Genomic DNA, 23,955 nt, shown 5'->3' on the forward strand with positions numbered 1-23,955 from the left:
GCGGTTGGTCTATGTTGTACATCTCGGCTACCACAGCGCTCTTGTCTCAGGATCTTCGCTCTGTGAGTTTGTTGTTTTCATAGCCCCTATCCCTAGTTATACGGCACGATATGTGTGTTCAAAACAGCAGTTGCATTCTCCTATTTATGTCTAGGGGCTAGTGTCTGGCCAGAGAACATAACAAGGGGAAATGTTGTTTGACCTTGCTTGGGCTGTTCTGACTAAATCCCAGGAAAAGAATACAAATGCAAAAACTTGCTGGTTCTATGTAAAGCATGCGTGACACCAAGCAAATATGATATTTAGAAATGCGCAAAACCAAAGCGACCTACAACATGCATGATTGGGCTAACATAGGGAAAACAGCAATGGGCCATGTGAGAAAGGCACAACACCCTCCCTCTGGTCTAGACAATATCACGATAAAGCACTAAAAAAATACAAAATTAATTAGAAGATCAATTCAAAGCACAATTCATACATTTTATATTCAGAAAGACGTGTCTAGAAAATGAATTGTCAGTTTTGAAAGATAGTCAAATTATGGTGCTTCAGACTAATCCATGATGTTACTCACAAATTCAAAGGCCAGGGACTCCGAAAAGGAGTCTGACTCTGCAGAAGATTGATTGACAGCTCAAGTTCCAAAGAACAGACGATGATCCTCGGTCTCAGCCGATGCAGAGATAGTTAGTAGAGCCTGTATTTTGTGATCCATGTTCCGATGCACAAAATCCCTCAAAAGTGAGTGTCTCAAACTTCGCTTTGTGTCGAAGCTGCAAACCCAAGGGCAGTCTTGAAAATGGGTCACTGAGGGACTCATTAGCATAAACCAGGCAGGCCGGTATGTTAACGACCTGTTGATCTAGTTCTTGAAGTAGAAATATGCGAAAGTACTGAACGATGTGCTCAGTATTGTAGCGGTTGCAGTTCCAGGGGGCTTGTAAATGGAACATCCATTGCGGAGAAGCAGAAATAGGATGAGAATGCCCCAAATGAGGAATAACAGAAGCGGAAATCCTCTTGAAAAAATGGAATGAATCAATACCAGTTTTACTCAAAAGATTGTTCGGAATAAACTGACAAGGCCTGTACCTACAATCTTAAACTGTGCGAGACCAGCTGTGTCTGCACTAAATCACCGAAATGCAGAAGGAGGTTGTGTTGAACAATGAATGGACTTCACTAGAAGTTCTAGCAACCTGAAACTCGCAGGTTTCACGAACAGATATGAGCGCTACCTCTTTTTGAAACAATAAAGTTTAGAGTGTGTTTAGCTTGTTGAAATCCACCTTTAAAGTCGGAATGGAAGGCCACAACAATGACTTGTGTTGGGGGAACAGGACGTTGTTGGAACAAGTGACGAGCTTGGAAGCAGACAAAACATGGGGAACTCCAGCTTGCATTCCGCAACAGTCTTGATCGCTAAGCACTAAATAACTCCCATTTGAAAAGACCGTAATAAGTGAAAGAATTACGGGAGACGGTATTCCTTTTAAATAACATGCCTTTACCGCAATATTTTCATGGTAAAGGCATACACGTTAAACCATTTTTCGCGAGAAATGCATGCATGGTAATGACGCATGCGTTGTAAAGGCATGTGTAGTAATTGCATGCGTTGAACCGTTATACAACCATTGATGCTTGCATTGTCGAGTACGAGTTACAGTCGGATATCGGCGTCCGAGCCGGATCAAAACAACTTTGATATATTGTGGATATATCGTGTCACCTATTTCTATCGCTCTCATATGCTCACTCACTCTTTGGGAGCGCGGATTGTACTTCCTACATACAAACGGTCACACGTACATACAATGATATATACCACAAACTTTGTGTGACAAGTAATGTTCATGCATATACTATATTCCTTCATATTTCTGTATGTAAAGCTTTTATTTTTGTACTTGGCCCACCTACACTGTTGCCACATTTGAAAAAACCCAGTGTTTGTTACATAAGCCAGTTATCATGCCGTTGTTGTCTAGGATAGTTTGGGCTTAGTAAGGCCTCAATGTGCGATCTCTACGAAAATGTAACACTTGGCATTGCATTTATGAAGTATTCCAGCATTTTATGTGCCTGTAACACATACCAGTGTCTCCTCAAACATTTGCGGTATCTATAGGATAACCCACTATAGTCCGGAATATAATGTACTTGTTTAGATTGGTCTCTCATATGCGCATGTGTATGTAATGTGTATTTTCTGTCTATACCTGCCGTTCTCCTCCTTACTACTCGCATACTGTAACCTCTTTACATGAATCTTTTCTCCATATCTTGTATGCACTTTCGGAATTAATGCTCCTCACAACAATTCAGTCTCGCTCTCATCTTCCAAAAAGGTTTGGCATTAGTTTGACAGTGTCTGATGTGAACTGGAGGCATGCAGGGTTGCGTTACATGCTGGTTTGCGATAGAGCTTGTTGTGCAATGTAGCCCCTTTTACATACAACTCCACATCCAAATCTTTTTCTTACTGTCTTTAGATGTGAACCTTGTATTAACATTGTTCTGCTTCAAGTATGTTATCAATTCATTCCTGTTTCACTGCCCGTACATATCATGAGGCAGTCAATGATGTAACGACCCCAGTATAATATATGTTCAATCCACTGAGCACTTCTCTGGCCCCAAACATGACTCTCCTCAAACACTCCCATAAAGAGGTTGGCATTAGAAAGGGCAAATCTGGAACCCATTGTGGTGCTTTGTAGTTGCCTCTACCATGAGTCTTCAAACGGCAACACATTGTTTCAAGAATTAGTTATTCATAGACATCAACATCTGCGTATGTTCCAAAAGCACCACTGATCTTGTGTTCAGTTTGCGATACAGTAAGAGTGTACCCTTTTCATGTGTAATGCTGGTATAGGGAGATATCACATCTAACATTACCATCCATATCCCAGGTTCCCATTGTATATCATTTAACAGATTTAAAACATGTTTAGTATCACGAATATGTGATGGTACGTTTTCAACAAATGGTTGTAAAAATAGATCTACATATTTGGAGAGTCTCTCTGTATAAAGAGTTGACACTTAGTACAGTAATAGGAGTACATAGCCGATATCACTTTCACACACAAAAATGGCGGAGCTATTGCGAGTATGGTCTGTCCTTTAACCCCTTGCATGCTCATGACCGCCCCCAGCCATCATGCGTCACGTTGTGCATTTGCGGAGGACGGCTGAGGGCCGTCTGAATCTCGCCCACTTTTAAAAACGCCAGCACAATGCGAAAATTCTCAGCGCATGCAAGGGGTTAATTAAGGTAAGGCCATGAGCACGGAAAGAATAAATATTTGAAACAAGATGGCCCTTGTTTATAAAGCAGAAGCTTGCAGATACGCCACAGTAGAATTTGGTTTGCAAACGTGCATCTTTACAGGTATGAATAAAGTAGTGACACAGCAAAAATGGCAAAGCTAATATGTATACTAGTATGTCCAGCCTTTAATTAGGGGACTGCTGCAAGCGCAAAATAGAATAAGTAGAGGAAACAAGATGGCGCTTATTTAGAACGTGGAAGCTGGCGTACATGCCGCAGCAGGAGTTGCAAGAATACTGACCCTGACACGGGTAAGAATTGAGTGACTTGGGGGACGCAGGAGCACCTCATAGTTTAGACCACTATACTCGGTAGTAACAGAATACGGATTTTGTTTTTATTTTCCTGCACTATAGGTCGCTGTTACATATAAGGTGAGAACATGCCTGTATGCAGATTTTCTGACATATAGAACATTTCCTATCACTGCTAGTGATGTAAGCCGGGAGTAGATATTTCCGACTTGAGGTATTTGATAATGAATTCCTTACAAATTATAGGAGCAACTACTCTATTCCATGGATTGAGACATGAATATCTGGATCTGTTTTGTCCTGGATTAGATCTCTTCTTTTTAACTGCATTCACATATGTAGAACCTGGAGCCTTTGAATCATCCAGGCACATGGTGCTTTCTTCCTTAACCCTTGTGTTCTCTCCCTGGCCCAACTGGTTAGCCAATACAAAGTCAGCTTCCCGATGTTTGTAAATGACACTCAAATTCACTTCCTGCGAGAAAGACATCCAGCATTAGCTTGTATTTAAACAACCCGCTTAGCTGGATGAAGAGGAGTGTTGTGTGCATGAAGGGAGACAATACGGAGATCCTTGTAATGGTGCATACTGAGCCAGGCTCCGCACCTTTCTGCTGGCCCCCAAGCTCTGGGGGTCCTCTCGCCCCACCCAACAGTCCCACTAAAAAAACAGATAGGTCTTTGAATTCTTGTTGTCCCATAACCCAATACACCTATCAGTGGTATCCCTCTCCAGCACTCCAGTCTGCAAAACACTTCCATTTATCCTGACTGATCAGCAAGTGGAGCGAAGGAGCTCATGCCATGGCATCACTGGACTGCCAGAACATCCGTCACTAAAGGCCTACCAAAGAAGTTCACACCAAGTCTACAAATTCCTCAGAAATATGCAGGCAGATGTGTTCCTAAATCTACGCACAACCATGATGACAATCAGTCACAATTCACCTCCTCTAGCTTCCAGAAGGAGCCTGGATCAAATTCAAGGTCCAAGTGCACTGTCCACAAGTCTTACTAGAGTAAAAGCCCAGAATACATGCAGAAATCAATCTCTCATTACTCCCCAGCCAGAAACCTCCCATCAACATCTGCCAACCTGATCCATCAGCAGTCTGGCAAGAGGTCGGAACTTCGATGCAGATCCCTCGACTGTAGGGTCCTAAACTGTGGAATATCCTCAGCCTCCCCATGAACTCCAAATGCAACTGTACTGTTCAAGGAAACTCCCAAAGAAAACTCCTAAATTTGGACTTCCTTTCTAACCGAACTCCTTGCTGATTAGTTGTCCTGATTAAAGGACCTTGGATACAGGTGAATCCCATCCTATATGACTCATCCCATTGCTTCTTGTTTCACGTGTTGTTTTTCCGTTCTGAAAGCAGTCTGAAGTGACACGCAGCGTCTCATCTGGATGCTGTCTCCAACAGTACTAATTAGATTGGGATTGTGGGGCTTCAGGGTACACTCAAAATATTTTGTGGTTTGAAATTGGTTATTATTATCACCTTGATTGAAACTAAAGCTCTAAAGTTTGTCTAAACTTTGAAATCCATATGCGGTTACATGGTCACCATCTGTTATTTTTTTAGGTCTCGCGACCTATCAATGCGCGCATGCGCATTGAGCGGAGCGAGAATTCAAGTGCTCAAAATGCTCGTCAACCCAAGGGCTTTTTGGTGCGTTTTTCTTTGAGTTCAGGTGAATCACGTGACCAAACAAGCACGCGCATCAGCCTCCCTCCCTCCTAATTGCATTTTTTCACGGCCACACAGCACATCAAAGGGCTTCTCCCAGCGTGTGCTGTGAGGCTTCTCCTCCCCTAATTATTCATGGCTGGCCGGTGGCCGGCCGTACTTTCAGTTTCCCGGACGCTTTAGTTTTTGTAAAGCACTGTAGTGAAACGAAACCCTTTATATTGCTTGTTTCATGTCAGTGACGTCTCAACTAATCCACTGTCCATGTTGGAAACAGTTTTATAGTGTTCTGCCTATTGCGCATGTTTGTCTTGCTTGTAGCCCCGACTCGTGTCCTATGAGTATGCCGTCCTGTCAGTTTCTCTTTTCCATTCTGGGACTTGTAGTTCTGCGTATATAATAAATGTAAATGTAAATGTATAGGCATTTATATAGCGCACTACTTACCCGGAGGGTCCCAAGGCGCTTCGGCCGCTGCGAAACCCTTCCTGGCTTCCCTGAGAGATGGTCCCTTAATGGGTATCTCCAGGGTGAGACCAGGCATCCCCGGCGGTCTGGTGGGGCCGTTAGTGAAGATGAGGCAAGCTAATGCCCAGAGTTGCCGAGTGTGAACGCTGATCAGAGTGGGCACCGAGGCGAGAGAATTATCTTTCTCTCACCCTTTTTTTTTTTTTTCAAAGTAGCCTAGAGTATTTTCATACAGTAAAAACCGTTGGCTTTTTATTTTTATTGCGGTCTCCCGTAATTTAGAGCCGATTAGGTAACTATTTTGGCAAATCCTGTTTCAACCCGGGTGTGCGGACAAAAGCAATTTGAATATGTGAATTCTCATTCATATTGTGCTTGTCTTGCACTTGCTTTCCCTTTTCAAACAGGATCCGCCTCCCCCCCCCCCGTGAGTCTGCCTCCACTCTACCACCCCTGAGGCTGCCTTCCCCCCCAGGGAGGCTACCTCACCACCTTTCCTCCCTTACCGCCCGTGAGTCTGCTTTGACACCGTGAATCTGCCCCAGCGAATCTGCTCCCGAACCCTTATACCGCCCGTGAGCCTGCCTTTCCTTCCATTAACGCCACCGTGAGTTTGCTCTTACTCCAAACCCCCCCATTAGTCAGATTGCTCCACCCACGGGCCACAACCCCTCAAGACAGTCTGCCAACTTCCTTCCGTCGCGACCGCCCTCTCCAGTGACTTACCATCCCAGGGGCTGTCAAAATGCCACCCATTAAGACTGCTTTCTGCCTAAGGAACTCATCCCTCGTCCCAAATCCGTTCCCCACTGCCATTCCCAGAGACTGCATCCGTTGTATAAAAGCACAGCTCATGTTTTCATGCTGTTTAACTTCATTTTGATGTTAATTGAAGCATACACATTTCTCAAGCATTAGTAGTGTTTGTTTATTTCGCAGTACGTATTATTAGTATTCTTTGTTACAAAGTACCAAATGCTTGGCTTTTAGCGTCTTTTGCCTTCTATTTTCGCTACGCCATTTCTCAACCCACATCACTACGGTTTTCACATTTCACAGCCCGCATTTTTAGTGATATCTCCGCCGCTGTAGCGGAGATAGTGGAGTGTCTTCAGTGGAGAAGTGTGGCTCAGGGGTTAGAGCGGCAGACCTGGAGCTAGAGTTCGGCCCGGGACCAGGGTTCAATTCCCCGCCTCGGCGGGTCTTGGGCTCAAAAATTCCACGGACTTGTTAATTCTCGCTCCGGTGCCTTCTCGACTCACGGGTTCACACTCTGCGACTCTGGGCAATAGCTTGCTTAATCTCCACAACGGCCCCTCGCGGTGGGATGCCTGACTTTCACCTTGTGGATACCCTGCCAGGGTTATCTCACAGGGGAATACCAGGACGGGTTCCCTAAGCAAGCGCTGAGATGCCCCAGGGTAAGTCGTGCGCTAAATAAGTCTCATTCATTTCATTTCATGTAGCAACTAATTTAAATTTTAGCTTCTTTGTGCATTCTGTTTGAGCTACGTTCTTTCGCAAACAACATTTTTTGGATTTTCACATTTAGTACTCTGCATCTTTGCTGCTTTGCAGCCGCACCCATGGACTTCACAGGTCTTCATTACATTTGCTGTGGCGTCCGTCTTCTTGAAGCCCAAAGTAACGACTTCACAAATTTTATACATGTTAGGTTTATGTTAACAAGGCTGTATTGGGCCTTTCAACTACGAAGCTTGCTTTTCCGCTGCCTGCGGTTTTGATTTTTGCTCCCGTTTGTACTATCACACGTACCAGTCCACATTATTAGTGCTTTTTGTTACAATCTCCAAACTGCTTTGCTTTACGCGTGATTTTGCTTCAGTTTACGATAAATATTTATCAAGCTGCATTACTAGTGAATTGTCATTAATGAGCCCGCATTATTTGTATTTTTTGATACAATGTACCAAATACTTTTCTTTTCACGTTTATTTTTGCTTTGATCAGCCCGCAACTCGTGCCTTTTTAGTGCTTCGAGCCTCTATGAAGATAATTTCAATAAAGCGATGCCAGCGCTGATTTTATATTTAATGTATCCTTCCATTTATGTGACACAACCTTCAAACGCTCAGTGACAGATGTGCCCTCCCTCTGTGCCTCCGCCGTTTCGTAATATGATTTTATTAAGTGGTAATGTATTTAGAGCGAACTCCATAACATTACAATCTGCACTCAATGCAACATAAACTCCAAACAATACCACTCAGTGCCACATAATTACACTCCACATATTTACACTCTACTGAATACAACATACACTCCAGACAATACCACTCAGTGCCACATATTTACACGCCACATAATTACACTGCACTCAATGCGACATACACGCCAAATACCTCTCAGTACCACAGAATAACACGCCACATAATTACACTGCACTCAATGTAACATACACTCCAAATAATACCACTCAGTGCCACATAATTACACTGCACTCCATGCAACATTCACTCCAAATACTACTCAGTGCCATGTTGTACAGTGCTTAGCTCTCTTCTTAGGCTGGCACTCTAGATCGTTGTGGGGCTTCCTGGTTCTGGAGTTCTCATGTGCCTTGTTGGCAGTTGGAGCTCTGGTCAGATGGGGATGGTCCTACTTGCTCTGTGCTGCATTAAAGCTGATTTCTACAAGTACTTACCTGTTGGACCTCGTTTGTACTTACTACATTTGGCGACTTGGACTGGCGATATAGCATCTGGCCACAGCTTTGCTATTTGATTCTGCAGCTGAAGAAGGATTACAGAGGAGTAGCGTTTCCATTGCCCTACGAACCCTTTGCGGCGAGCAGTGTGGAGTTAATCCTCTTACCGAGAGGGTAATTGCGGTACCTGAAGAATTTTATGAAGATTTCATTGCCCAGCATCGTCGTTGTCGAGGAGAGTGACGTCAGCCTAAGGATCACCTCGGCAACCTCTTTAACGACTTCGCAGTGGAAGTGACGTCAACATCGTCTCCCAGGTAACGTGTGAGCTGGGGAGTTCTTTTGGTAACCTAGCAACTGCTGAAACACACTGCTGAAGCGCATTCTTTGCGCGTCTGACTACGTTGCAGCTCTGAGGTCAGACGTGTGACCGAGCTGACGTAAGACGTAGACAGCCATCTTGGGTGATTTGTGCATCGGCTGTCGGAGGTCGCCTAGGAGACGCGACTCACCGGAAACTTCACCGTTTCGGATAGGAGCTGCGTGGAACTTCGGGGGAAATTGGATATCACATTTGGAGGTGACTGATATTTAATAAGTAAGCGTTTGTGTTTTAAGCTGCTTTTGAAAAAGAAAAGACATTTCTTTTTAACTCAATTTTTAACTCCATACGTCAAACTTAAGAGCTACTACATTGTGGTGTGACTAAAACCAAAGTGCTTTTTGTCTTATTAAACTCACCTGACTTTCGTGACTGGGATACACTGGTGTGATGGCGCAACCAGTCAATGTTGCTCTTCCGCCACAATTTTTTGAGTGAACCAGGGAATCCGTCTACGGCATGAGAGGATTGGATAGTTATGTTCAATAACTACATTGAGGCTCTGGATGGGGAAGATTTTTCACCTAAGAGGAAAAAAGCTCTTTTGATGACTACATTAGGGAAGGAAGGACAGCGTCTGTTTAAATTTTTACCGCAAGTATTCCCTTCTGGGTCACAGGCTCAATTGGATGAGTTTAAAGAAGCAGTAACAAGACTGGAAACTAGATTTGGAAAAGAAGAAAATCTTGTCTTGCAAAGATATAAGTTTTACAAGAACAAGCAATTGGAAGATGAGAGCATTGACGATTTTGTCGCACGCTTACGCGATCTATCTGTGAAGTGCAACTTTGGTCAAATGGCTGATGAACTAATTAGAGATCAACTAATTGTTCAGGCAAACAATAGGAAGGTTCAAGAACGATTGTGGGCAGCAAAGAACCCAACTTTGAAAGTAGCTATAGAATTAGCTAAAGTTGTGGAAGAAAGTGAAAAATGCATGAAAGAGTTACAGAAGAGTGGGTTAGAACCAAGGGTTGCAGAAGTTTCTAATAAGGTGGTGAATAGTGACAATAGTGATGGGGAGGCGGCGGCTGTTGCTATTGTCAGGAAAAAGGGTTATATTCTTCAAAAGAAGAATGTGCAACAGCAACCTAATAGTAAGAGTGGTTCAAAAATGTGCTCGAAGTGCGGGAGTTATTCGCATACATCAGATGCTAAGTTCTGTTTTGCGAATAATAAGGAGTGCTCACGATGTGGAAAGATGGGGCACTTTGCCAAGATGTGCAAAAATAAAAATAACTTGAGGGTAACAGTGGTCAGCGAGTATGGTGAACTGAAACGTGATGTGAATAAGATTTTGGTTCTGTGCGATACAGTATGCTCTTGTGGGGAACGTAGAGGGAGAATTCCAAAGGCAGATTTTACGATTGATGGGAAGTCTGTCAATTTGATTGACACAGGCTCAAAGTGGACCATTATCCCAGTATCCTTGATGAGGAGTGTGTGGGGTGAAAGGATTTTAAAAGAGTGTGACATTTTTCCGTCTGGCTATCAAGGTTAGAAAATTGATCTCTTGGGCTACTTTGAGGGTAAGATTGAATTTAGAAATAAGTCAGCCTCTGGTAAAGTTACATCTCAATTGATGGGCCAGCCATTTTGGGACACCATCATCAGTATGATTTGCATATAGTAGTTAATCCTAGGGCTGATGATCCGGTTTTAATTGTTGACAGTTCTTCTTTGAATGAGATTCTAGAGAGATTCAAAAATGTTTTTAGGGATCAGTTGGGGGAACTTGTAGGTTACTCTCATCATATAATCCTCAAGGAAGGTAGTTGTCCTGTCCAGCATAAGGTGAGGAGGGTCCCTTTTGCTTTGCGGAAAGAGGTTAAGGCTACTTTGGATGAAATGCTTCAAGGGGGCATCATCGAACCTGTTGAAGTGTCCCCGTGGGTTTCACCAGTTGTAATTTTGCAGAAACCAGACAATAAAATTAGATTTTGTGTGGACTTGCGTTCGCTGAATAAATGTGTGGTAGCTGATGTGTTTCCGCTACCAAATATTGGTGAGCTGGTGTCGACACTTAAGGGGGCCAAGTTTTTCAGTAAATTGGATATAAAGCATGCTTACCATCAAATCTGTTTAGATAATGATTCAAAGCATTTGACTGCTTTCATCACTAGTGAAGGGACTTTCCAGTTCACGAGATTACCGTTTGGGCTTGTCTCTGCGGCCAGTGTGTTCCAGAGATTAGTTTCGGAGGTTTTCAAGGGTTTAGACAAGGTGTTGTATTTTCAAGATGACATCTTGATCTATGGAGATTCTCTAGAGGAGCACAATGGGATTCTGCAGAGTGTGTTACGAAGAGTGGATGATGCTGGTCTTACTTTGAGGAAGGAGAAGTGTGCGTTCCTTCTGAGGGAGATAGAATATTTAGGGTGTCTGCTTAGATTTCATAGGCCCTATGAGTGAGTTACCTATGAATCAACGTTTTGCCATTGTTGTTATTGATTGTTACTCGAAGTGGCTTTGTGTGCAGTTTGTAAAGGATTAACACCGATACCACTATTAATTTCCTGAAGGGTGTCTTTTTGAATGAGGGATATCCGTCTGTCCTTATCTCTGATAATGGCACTCAATTGACGTCGTTGAAGATGGCTTCGTTTGTACGTGAGTGTGGCATCAAACATCAGAAGACAAGCCTTTACAATCCGCAAGGGAATGGTCTCTGCGAGAGGGTGAATCGTCTTGTGAAGGGGGTGATTCAAATGTTTGTGGAAGGTGGTTGTTTTTCGCATGAGCGTGTGCAAGAGCTTGTGTGGGCTTACCGGTCAACACCTCATGAGAATGGAGAAAAATCTCCTTTTGAATTAATGCGTGGGCGTGCACCGGTATCAAGATTGACTCCTGCTTGGTTAAGGTGTTTGGATGAGGAGTCTTTACCTTCTGGTGATGATTCTTTACCTATTTCTGTGGGTGATCTAGTTAAAGTAAAGCTGGGTAGGTGTGCTAAGGGTCTTAGCAAATTTAGGGGTCCCTTTAGAGTCAAGAAAGCTTTTCCACATTTTGTTGTTTTGGACAATGGGGAAAGTTGGAATTATGGGAGGGTGGCTCTATATCAAAGAAAGAAGGATGTTTCTTCTGATGGGTTGGTGGGTGGTGGTTCTGGGAGATGTAATGGGTACTTGTTAACTTCTTGTGGAGGTTCTTCTTCCTCCTCTCAGTCTGCTGTACGGGGGGAGGTGGGTAGTGGTGATGCTTCCACTTCCTTGTGTGTGCATGGTGGTTCTTCGATTGATTCTGTCCCGGTTGATTCTGTCCCTACTTCTTCTTCTTACTCCTCATTTGAGGCTAGGTTGAGGAGTCCTCGTTCTCGGCGTCCACCCACTTATCTGGATGACTATGTACATTGATCTTGTTGTTTCTTTATTTTAATTTTGTTTTCTTTTCCTTGTTAAGGGGGGGAAGATATGTTGTACAGTGCTTAGCTCTCTTCTTAGGCTGGCACTCTAGATCGTTGTGGGGCTTCCTGGTTCTGGAGTTCTCATGTGCCTTGTTGGCAGTTGGAGCTCTGGTCAGATGGGGGATGGTCCTACTTGCTCTGTGCTGCATTAAAGCTGATTTCTACAAGTTCTTACCTGTTGGACCTCGTTTGTACTTACTACATGCCACATACTTACACGCCGCATAATAACACTGCACTCAATGCAACGTACACTCCAAATACCACTCAGTGTTACATAGTTACACACCACATAATTACACTGCACTCAATTGAACATACACACCAAATACAACTCAGTGCCACATAGTTACATGCCACATAATTACACTGCCCTCAATGCAACATACACTCCAAATACCACTCAGTGCCACATAATTACACACCACATAATTATACTCTACTGAATGCAACACACACTCCACACAATTACACTAAGTGCCACATAATTATATGCTACATAATTACAATGCACTCAATGCAACATACACTCCAAATACCACTCCGTGCCACATAGTTACACGCCACATAATTACACTCTATCTATCGCATCACCACAGCATCACTCAGCACCACTGCATCACTCAGGGGCACCACAACATCACTCGGCGCTACCACAGCATCAATCTGTGTAACCATTCAACAACAACTGATTCAAATATGTTCTCTCAATGTTTCAAGCTTTATTACAAATGTCACAAAAATATGTTAATATTTCACTTCTGTTCTTGGATTTTCGTCACAATAAAATACACTGAACATAATCTTCACAAAAGTTATTTATAAAAGTTTAAGCTATTTCCATTATAAATTACAATAACTTATTTAAGTATTAATTATTTAAAAAATGTAAAGCAATTGTTATGTGTAATATCAATACATCTAAGTCACGAAAATACAACACATATTGCATTACAAATGTTGTAGGTGTCACATTTGCGAAAATTAAAAGTATTGGCATTGTAAATGACAAAGCTATTAATTTCGCTATTTTCAGAACCAACATATAAATAAAAAAAGTGTCATTTACAATATCAATAGCTCAAACTTTCCTAATGCGAGACCTATTGGCAACGCCAGTGCTTGTTTTGTCTTCTGTCTTTTCCTCCTGTTTCATTGTTTAATGTGGGCATTCTTCAGTGTAGCACTAACTGGTGGTTGGTTCAGTTGTCTGGCACCTGTTATAGCTGTTGCTCAACCCAAAATGTTTTGCATATAGATAAAAGCTCATTGAACCAAAGTTGTGACTGTTATCTCCGTGGAGGCTCACCATTTCAGTTCTGATGTCAGAAGCTTTGCAGTTATATTTCAAGTAAAATTGTAAAGAGCGCTACCTCTGGGGGTTGATTTTTGGGCCAGGATTTCTTTTGCATGTTCGTGTACGTCTTTTGTACTCTGGTGGTACATGAAAGTTAGGAAACGTGTTAGACCCTTACTACCTACTGTTATTCCGTAGCCTCTCTATCAAATTTCTGTTGTCTGTCCTTCTTAAGGATCAGTTCTGAAGTTACAGTTTAGTTTCTTTATTGACGAAGTGAGTAATAGTGTGATCTTTGAGGTAAAAGTGTTGGGCTCAGGTGGTATTCCCTGCAACGGGCACAACCCTACTAACAGACAACATTTTTAACTCTAGAGTTGCCCGAAAGGATCTTGCTACCTATCTGTGTTGAAGTTAATTAAGGAAGAAAACCAGGATGCCGTTACAGTAAGTAACCTTCCATATTAGATCTAACTGCTTTGTTCACTCTCTTGCAGGCAATTGTTGGTTTCCTGTCTGCATTGCGGCACACCTTACTGGAAGTTGGAGTGTGTTGTTCATTGTAGTGGTTGGTGGGGCAAAGCATACCCACCCACAGCACTGCATTCCCCGCAATTCAGTATTTCAAGACTTGGTATTCAGGAAGGTTTGGGTTGGATGACCGTTACCTTTTCAAGTTTACCTCTTCTCCTCAGTTTTCCTTCATTTTTATCTAGTAAGGATTTGTATCCTGTTAGGGCCTCTCAGAATATGTAATTTGCTAATACTGAAGTATGAAGAGGCCTCTGTGCGTGATTGCTCCTACGCCAATAAAACATTGTTTTACTACAGGAAGCATGCTATCTGTAGCTCCCAGATATTTGCATGCTTAGAAGAAAGATACTTTAAGGCCCCATAAATTATGCTAAGAAAGTTACTTGGCATAGTCAAAATATGGCCGACGGACCATAAAGTGGCTGTGTTTCTCTAACTTTGATCCATCATGTAGTGTGCTGCCCCTGGTCGGATAATAACATCTGCTGTTGGGGTTAACTCTGAATTTAAACCCGAATACGTTTCTTCATTTTATATCTGCATTCTAGTGCTGCCATCAAGTGGTGAAATTGGGCTGCTGCACAAACAGCCAAACTAGATTTACGGTTTTCTCTCCTAGATTATTATAATTAATGTTCAGGTAGATGCACATGTATGTATGGATTGACACGGCTGTGGTTCTAGGTGGGCGAGCCAAGGTAAACCGGATAGTCTTGACTTACATGAGCGCCACTGAGCGGCCCATTTGTTTCCTTTTAATGTAAAACGAACTTTAGTTTAAGCCCAGCCCACGCGAGTGCCCATTTGCAGCACATTTTCCTCGCCAGTATAGTGGTGCCTCTTTGCCCTCACAACCATCCACACACTAGTGTTAAAAAATGTTTTAGTACATTTCGGTTGCTATTTTAGTGCAGTCTTGCTGCGTAGTTGGAATGCTAATGATTGTAATGTCTTACTCAGTATGTTTACCCCTAAAGAATGAAAAGCTGAAATAAACACCGCTAGTTTCGAAACTTTGGCCTACAAGTTGCAGCAATATTAATATTATCAAAGTTGGAACATTAACAACCAAACTAACTCGCCTACTGGTGTTCCAGCAGGCGAGCTTGTAATGCGGCTATGCGGGGTCCACGGTGAGTGTCCCGGCTCTGCTTCTCAGCCCCCCCTTCTAGTCAAAATATAATGAAGTAGTAGTGAAAATAAAGTTCGGCTTTTGAAAGATTGTGATACTAACTCTGTGAAAACAACTCAATGATATCTTCTTCTGTTAAATGCAGAGGCACAAGCAATCCAGGAATGTGCTATCAATGTCAAGATTGGCATGAGTGATAGAAAACAAAAGAAACTGTATCTTCTCATCCAAGGTATTACGTCATAACTCAGATTATTCCATGCATATCACAGCAAGTATATTGTTGCCTTTAACCGCATCGCTGCGGCGGTTATTTTCGCGCTGTACGGCTTTTTTTCAAAAGCCGCAGCTCGTCATCCGCACACGCCCCCGTGGCTGATGACGAGCTGAGCTTGTCATCAGCATCAAAGGGGTTAAACGTCGAAATGGGAATACTGATTGCAAGCAATTCAATCACTGCCAACAACAAAGATACTCCACCCAAAGGCTCGGTGCACTGACGTTGGGGAAGTGACGCCGCCCAGCAGAAACTGCAAACTGCAAGCTCACCTCCGACTGGACACAAAGAACAGAATCCTTCCTTGCCTCCTCAGGAACTCAGAAACCGCAGGTGCGGGAAACACTGGAAAACGAGCACTTTCCTCAGCTCGCCGTTACCAGTCAGCCAGGCGAAGAAACATCCCACGGGTAGGGAACCTACAACAGCCTCTCTTTCCCTGTACAGCCACACGCTGCCTGCTGCCGCTGAATCCGTTGTGGAGTCGTTGGAAAATACAGTGATGTCACTTTCTGATTTCTGTGTCCCCTTCGGATTCAATCAGCAGGTAGGCATCCGGCTGGCATCCTTGCTCACCCGGCGCTTTCCTGTTGATCCCAGACGACCTCCTCCTTCGCTGGACTTCCGTCTGAGGTTTTTCTTCCGCTTTCTCTCTGTGCTATACTCCTTTTCAAAGTAATCGAGGAGAGGGAGTCTGTTTCCAGGTCTTTGTTTCACCCACCGAGGGGCAGCACGGCCTCTCTGAGGAGGAGAGAGAAACAGTCACTGACCCTCTGAATGATTCAACCCCAAGCAGATCAGTCAAGATGATCGGTGATGCAAATTTCAAGACTTTAAAGGCTATACAGAGGGCCTTAAACGCGATACGCCTAGCCACTGGCAACCAGTGGAGGCGGTGAATGGCGTGAGTCACTGAGCAGGCTCCACGCAGACCGAGGAGAGATCTTGCGGCCGCATTCTGGACTCTCTGTAGCCTCTGTATTTAAGACTTGTTCGCACCCAGTTATATTAGAGAGCTAGCGTAGTAAAGTCTTGACAAAATCAGGGCCTGGATGATGATCTCCCTGGTAGGGGCACCGAAGAAGCCCAATATGGGTTTAAGTCCTCGCAGCAATCCAAAGCAGGTTTCTGCTATCTTTTTAGTTTGAATCTTAAAGTTAAGCGAGGCATCCATCCAGACCCCTAGGTTCTTTACTGCCAGTTTGGGGGCGCGTGCAATGCCAAGGCACTTGGGCCACCAGAGCTCGTTCCATAGGCCATGGTCCTTTCCCACCAACACCTCCGACTTGTTGGCATTCAGTTGGAGACAGTTGGCGGTCATCCACTCGGCGACTGCCGCAAGATCACCTTGAAATGTAATAGCGTCCTACTTGGAGTCGCTCGAGTGGGCCACTGCCAACTGTGTGTCGTCCGCATAGGAGACCATGGTCAGCCCTCTGCTCTTGGCTACCACAATCAGGGGTTGTACATAGAGATTAAAAAGCAGAGGGCTCAGGGAAGAGCCCTGTAGAAACCCCTTGCTTGATGGGGAGGATGCCAGAGATAAAGGGGGGAGCTATCACCTGAAACATCCTATCTGTAAGGAATGAGGCCAGCCACTCCAAGGCTGGGCCGATGATTCCAGCCTCCTCTGGGTGGCGCAACAAGATGGCATGGGACACAGCGTCAAACTCGGCACTGAGATCCAGAAGGATCAGTGCCGACGTCAGCCCGGCGTCTAAAGCTGTCCAGAGATGTTCATTCACAGCCAATAACGCCGACTCTGTGCTTTGGCCAGCGCGAAAGCCATTTTGGGAAGGGTCAAGCCTGTTGGAGTTTAGGTGTTCCGTGAGGAGAGAGTTAACGTAGGCCTCCGTGAACTAAGTGGCCCACGGTAGCAGGAAGATTGGCAGAAAGTTTTCTGGCTTTTTAGTGTCCAGGCTGTAGGCACGATCGCTGTGCTCAAGGAGCTATTGATCACCTGTCCCAAAGGATGCAGGATGGTAGGAAGAATTTTCCGAAATTGGTTGAGCTTTAAAGAATCGACTGGAGAGCCCAACTTAATTTTAGAGCAAAAGGTGAGTAATAGGTCCGGAGGGATGGGGGGAAAAGGCCTCTGCCTCAGGGGGGCCAAGTTGGATCGAAGGGAAGCATTTATAAATGTCTTTTACAGTCCTAACAAATAGGAGGCAAGCTCTGTACACTTCTGATCAGAAGTGATCAGTGGACCTTCGGCGTCTCTCTGAGATTTAAGGCCTGAGACTATCGAAGATTCTCTTTTCCGGGTTGGTGCTCTTGCTGATTTGCTCCTCATAAAATGCTGCACGCTCAGCTTGAATGGCCCTGTGGTATCTCCTAACTGCAGCCTGATAGTGATCCTTAGAGGTAGGATCAAAATCCCTTCTCCAAATTCTCTCCAGCTTTTTACAGATTTTACGCAGCGTAGCTAATTTAATGTTGTACCAGGGATTGGATTTAGATTGGCGATTCATGGACCACTTAGCTGCAATCAAGCTGTACAAGCGCTGGCTAATCCAATTGGTGAAGACCGAGTTGGCCTCATTAGAATCAGCTAGTAAGGCTGGGGAAGTAGCAGAGAGGTGGGTTTGAAATTGGTCCCAATTCAGTTTATGCCAAGGGCATTTGAGGGAGAACGTTTTATCTAAGTTACACACAGGCGTGATGCCCTGGACGGACATAGGGACCAAATAATGGTCCGTCCAGCCCAGCGGAATAGGGGGTCGGACCATAAGAAAGGGTATATTTGTGAAAACTGGATTCAACAGATGGATAGCAGAATGCGTTGGACGTGAGTCACGTTAATCGAGCTGACAAGCTGCAAGATCAGCCAAAAAATGTGGCACTTTGGAGTCAGAGTGATTATCCAGATGAAAATTAGGGGCATTAATCGCCAGGGTACTGACTGTCTCACTAAGAGCTTCCCTGAAGACTTTTGAAGGGCACGGAGGCCGGTAGATAAGTAAGCCTGTCATCGTGTAGTTTGGATTCAGGGTGATTTTAAAGCGGGCACACTCAACTGGCTGCTTTATGAAGGTGCAAAGATAGCCGGTTTTGAGAATGGCCGCAATACCACCACCTCTCGTTTCCCTGTTAAGGGTATGTGTCTTATAGCCATTTGGGAGCGCAAGCACCTTCTCTGCGACCATATCCTCCGAAAGCCAGGTCTCTGTGGGAAGCAGGACGTCAGGGGACTCCGCTTCTAGGAGATCATAGATATTGGCAAAATGTTTAGCTAGGGAGCGGCAGTTAAGGTGAAAGATGGTTGTGTGATTACTCAGAAACCTGGCTAAAGGACGAAGTTGACCTGGACATCAGCTCTATACTACAGCGTGGTTATGGATTACAGAGGGTCGACAGGAAGGGGGGAAGAGTAGGAGGATTAGGGATATTATTTAAGAACGGCTACCAATGTAGAGCCTGCCCAGCCGGAATCCCCGACTGTGAAAGCATGAGCTTTGCCTTAGACCGATCTGCTACCTCGACATTCTCTGGACTACTTCTCTACCGCCCTCCGGGTCAAATATGGGAATTTATGGACTCCCTTCCCTCTCATGTTGCCCAGCTAGCCATATCCTCGCCACACTTCACAGTTTTGGGAGACATAAATATCCATCTGGATGACCTCTCAGACCCCCTAGCAAAGTCCTTTCTAAACAACCTTGCAGCCCTCCAATTTACCCAGAAGGGTTTTGAACCCACTCATAATAAAGGCCACTTGCTAGATGCAGTCCTAAGCAACGATCTTAGGCTTGTTGTAGGGACCCCTGTCCCCTCCCCTGGTCTGACCACTTTTTGGTGCCACTAATTTGGGAAACCCTGAGCCCCCCGTCGGTCCCCCCGTGCCATACTAAGGGGAAGGAATTGGGCGAAGATATCGTCCGACCAATGGGCTAACTCCCTCTCCACTATCCCACTACAAACAGGAGACAATCCAGATACACTCTACAAACACTGCAATTTATGGATACAGTCCGCACTAGATGTGATAGCTCCTCTGAAACCTCTCAAGGAGAAAACCAAGTCTAAAGAGTCACCTTGGTTCACCCCCAAACTAAAAGAGCTAAAACAAAACTGCAGGAGACTAGAGAGGACATGGAGACCACACTTAGGGTGCAGGACAAGAACAGTCATCGAGAGTCCATTAAGGGATGCAAAGCCGAAATCAATTTGGCACAGTCAGCATTCTATAAGGAAAAAATTAGGACAGCGTCCAACACTCTGAGGGAAATATTCCGGATTTTGAAATCCCTGATTAGCACCCCTTCCATTTTGCCTGACCCCAGCGAAACTCAGAACCGCTGCGATAGACAGGCAGAGTATTTCTTTCAAAAGATCCAATCCATCTTTTTATCCTTTAATTCCATCGAACAGCATTCCTCGGAAATAGAGATCACTTCCACTATTTCTGCCTGCCAGCTAGCAGAATTTCCGCTGCTTGAGGAAGACTCGCTCAAGGTACTAATGCTGAAAGTAACATCCGGATCCCCCACCGACCCTGCTCCTCCACGCCATCTGCTGAAGGTTGCGAACACCATTAGACCAACTATCCTAAACATCATGAACACGTCTATAATCACAGGGAGCGTGCCAAAAGCCTGGAAGCATGCACAAGTCAGGGCCCTTTTGAAGAAGCCCAAACTCAACCCTGGAAAAATGGCCAATTATCGCCCGATTTCGCTCCTCCCCATGATAAGTAAGCTGCTTGAGAAGCACATCAACCCCATCCTGATGCAATACCTGGAAACCAACCATCTACACCATGATTCTCAAGCTGGCTTCCGCCCAAAACTGGTGTCAGAAACTGCTCTGCTGACTGTAACAGAGCTAGCCCGGAAGCACATGGATCAAGGCTGCACCACAGCAATCATGCTGTTGGACCTAAGTGCCGCCTTTCATACCGTGAACAACAACATCCTAATCTCCCGCTTAATAAATCTGGGAGTGGCAGGGAATGCCATCACGTGGCTAAGGTCCTTTCTGGAGGACAGCACATTTCAGGTAGTGGAGGGGGCCACACACTCTAAAATCTGGCACCTCAATCAGGGAGTGCCCCAGGGCTCCTCCCTGAGCCCCACACTTTTTAATGTATATATGGAACCTCTGGCAGAAATTGTGCACCCGTTTGGCTTTGAAATTATAACTTATGCCGACGATCCCCAATTAGTGGTAGCCCTGAATCAGCCAGGCAGCACTCCCCACAACCTGAGTAGCTGTCTAGAAGCGGTAACAAAATGGATGGCCTTGTCCCACCTGAAGCTGAACGGGGACAAAACAGAGCTAATGTTCCTAGGGAACACAGCAGTACCAAGACCCACTATCGATTGGCCGATCTGCATGGGTACCCCACCAGAGCCAAAGGATCGGATCAAAAGCCTAGGTGTATGGCTAGACAACACCTTAAGTTTTAACCAACAAGCCACAATACTCTCCACCACATGCTTCGGGTTGTTGAGGATGCTGAGGAAAGTCTTGCCCTCTCCTCCCTTTTCAAGCCGGCAGAAAAATGGTCCAGGCCATTGTTTTGTCCCGTCTTGATTATGGGAATGCCCTTTATTTAGGCGCACCGACCAGCACGATTAAAAGACTCCAAGTAACCCAGAACGCGGCAGCACGCCTTCTTCTTGGACTGTCCCGAAGACACTCTGGCGCCACCGCCTTGAGGAAACTACACTGGCTGCCTATCCAGGCCAGGGTAAAGTTCAAGGCGATGTGCATAATGCACAAAGCCATGTGAAATAAAGCCCCCGCAATGATTTGTTCCCTAGCTACTCCCTACCATCCACAGAGATCACTACGTTCAAGCACAGCTTTCTTGGCCTTAACTAAGAAAATCAAACGGGCTAGGTGGGGCGGGCGCTTCTTCTCATGGAAAGCTGCCTCTGTCTGGAACTCCCCGCCGCCCACACTGCACAGCGAACCCGACCTACAAAAATTTAGGAAAAGCCTGAAAACACTTCTCTACCATTAAGAGTCAGATAGCAGTCTCCCCGACCTTACCGTCCCACAGCGCTACGAGGCCTCCGGGTAGCAATGCGCTCTACAAAACCCAATTTCATTTCATTTCAGAAGGGGGGAGGGGGCGGCTGCTAATCGTTGTCGGAGAGGCTGGCATGAAGCCACAGCCTATGCAGCCAAAGGGACCTTCTAGACCACCCAGATTAGATTGTGGGCACCTACCAGCCTGCATCCTAATAGCAAGCAACTCATTCTGGGCATAGATGTGCCTCGATTTATCAAAATTGGCAGCATTTCTGGCAATGAACTGGCGCAGATGGGCTTGCCTATGGCACGCCAGCGGCACGTCAGCTGCACGGCCGGGCACCCATACTGCTAATGACGTGCCCCCGGAGTGGGAATGGGGGGATTGGATGGAGTCATGTCCCTCCACACAAACAGCGGAGCGCTGCGGTGGACCGGGGACGGAAGAAATAGAATACAAAGCGCAGTTAGGCTGAATGAAAGACTTAACTGTCAGCAAATTCAGTTAAAATACCATTAAAAGAAGTTAGAAACAAGCAAATAATGCAGGAGTGCGATCACCTCATGCTGCGCGGCGGGCACATATGACAAGAGGGTTAGCAAAAAAACGTCCTGGCACTGGAGAAACAAGAGTCTTGATAAAGTAGTGTACAACAAGTATTTAGGAGTTTGGATCGATATGAGAGTCAGTTGGATGCAGCAAAAAGAATTAATCAGACCAAAGCCCAGGCCCTACAATGCACATTTACAACTGCTTCTAAACCCGTATGGGCTGCAGCCTAGATCCAGTCCTTCAGGTTATTATTTAGGCAAAATTATTCCTATCAATAACATACAGGAGTGAAATCCTTATGGGGATGGATGCCGGTCTTTTGAACGGTGTGGTGACCAAAACATACAATTTTGTTTATTCGTCTTCGAATGTCGGCGACCCCAGCACAAGTATGCCTGGAGTTTGGCCTGTTAAATTAAGTAATATCCATACAGCAAGTATTACTTACTTTGTGCCACAAAGTAACAGGCAGTGGTGAAACCCGTCAATATCCATTGAACATTAAGCTGGTAAAGTTTTTATCCAAGTAAAGTAAAAAGCTCGCTTATAACGAACAGTTGCTTTTCATCCTAATGGTCAAAATTTATTTATGTTAATTTTAATGATTTGACTGGTATTTATTTATATAGCTCTTTATAATATGCACTTTACAGCGAACCTTTGTCTGTAAGAACGGTCTTAGAGAAGCTTTTATATATTGTGTTTTCACCCTTTTTAGGTCTCGCCTGTCGATGCGCATGTGCATCGAGCAAGCGAGACTATGGGGGCTTATCCACTCTTTATCCAACTTGCAAGGAATCGTGGCGATTCCTTGCAGTGCACGAGAAATTTAAGCTCAATGCGCATTGAGCTTAAAAGCGCGTGCACATGCCCCCAGCCGCCTGCCTTGCCTACTCTCCCAGCTGGTGCCGCTCAGCCCCCTGCAGCATCAAAGGCTTTCACGGCCGGCCGGCCATGCTTTCAGTTTCACGACCGGCCGGCCGTGTGAAGTGCATTTCAAAGCCCGCTCTCCCTGCTCCGCCCCCTGCTCCGGCCGAGATGCATTTCTCCTCCCTCCTCCCCCCTCCCCATGCACCCTCAGTGGGCTGAAGAATTGCCAGAATGCAATATCACAGGCTTAGCTCTTGTTTAAGTTGGTAGTTCTCGTGGTGATTGGCTTGTGTGGTAGGTTTAAATAATCTTACCCTTATCGCACACCCATGTCTGGTTTAAAGACTGCGTTGCTTGCAGTTTGCGCCTTTCCCCGTCAGCCCAAGAACAGACGTGCTGCCATACTGACACCCGCCAGGTTGTGCTGGCTTGTATCCGGTCCGGTGCAATCCTTTTATTAATGACCCTTTGGTGGTACTCAGAAGCGTTCGTCCTCAGCCCCTCGTATCTAGTTAATAATCCGCTCTTTGCGAGCTTCTCCTCCGTGTGCTTGTCCTCCCCATTACCACTCGTACCACTCATTCCACTCCTTCGAATTTCTCTTCAACTCTTCTATGCATCCATCTCACTCCTGCCTCCCTGCTGTCTTAGCCTACCACTCCGTCATTCAAAATCTACTCTTAAGGACAGTCTGCTCTACTATTCCGGTAAAGCCTACCTGGACTCACATGTGTGGGTTCTGGTGTTTTTCCCCTCGATATGTTCAACTTCTAAACACAAGCTGTTGCATGCCTTTGTTTAACATTGTTGCTGAGAACATGACCTCGCTCATACGGTTCACGTTTAGGATACTACTTCTGGCTTAAGCACCATCAGGACATAGTATCACCGAGTGTTCGATTTTCTAAACCTCTCCTTGCCCTTTATGTAGATCCTTAATTGTGTTAAAAGCTGCTCGCGTTATGCACAGTCCCGAATAAAATGTTATAAGATACATGCATTAAAAGTTTCAAAATCCCTTAAAGATACATGATAGTTTTGCACAAGTGAAATGTCGGCATTAGGGCTACTAGAATTAGTGGCTTAAATCTATTTTAGTAC

The 23,955-nt window shown here is 45.0% G+C and overlaps 1 protein-coding gene across 2 annotated transcripts in view; it reads left to right on the forward strand.

Moving 5' to 3' along the window:
* Positions 1-23,955, forward strand: part of ZNF652 (zinc finger protein 652) — a 372,792-nt gene that overhangs the window by 115,245 nt on the left and 233,592 nt on the right. Inside the window, exon 3 of one of the 2 annotated variants that reach the window (XM_086923996.1) lies at positions 13,885-13,956. The exons of the other annotated variant lie outside the window; for it this stretch is intronic. Coding sequence (XP_086780122.1) covers positions 13,885-13,956 — 72 coding nt within the window. The remainder of the gene's footprint in view (positions 1-13,884; positions 13,957-23,955) is intronic. 2 annotated transcript variants of the gene reach the window in all.

This window comes from Lissotriton vulgaris, chromosome 5 (genome assembly GCF_964263255.1).
Source record: "Lissotriton vulgaris chromosome 5, aLisVul1.2, whole genome shotgun sequence".
In the NCBI taxonomy this organism is placed as follows: Eukaryota; Metazoa; Chordata; class Amphibia; order Caudata; family Salamandridae; genus Lissotriton; species Lissotriton vulgaris.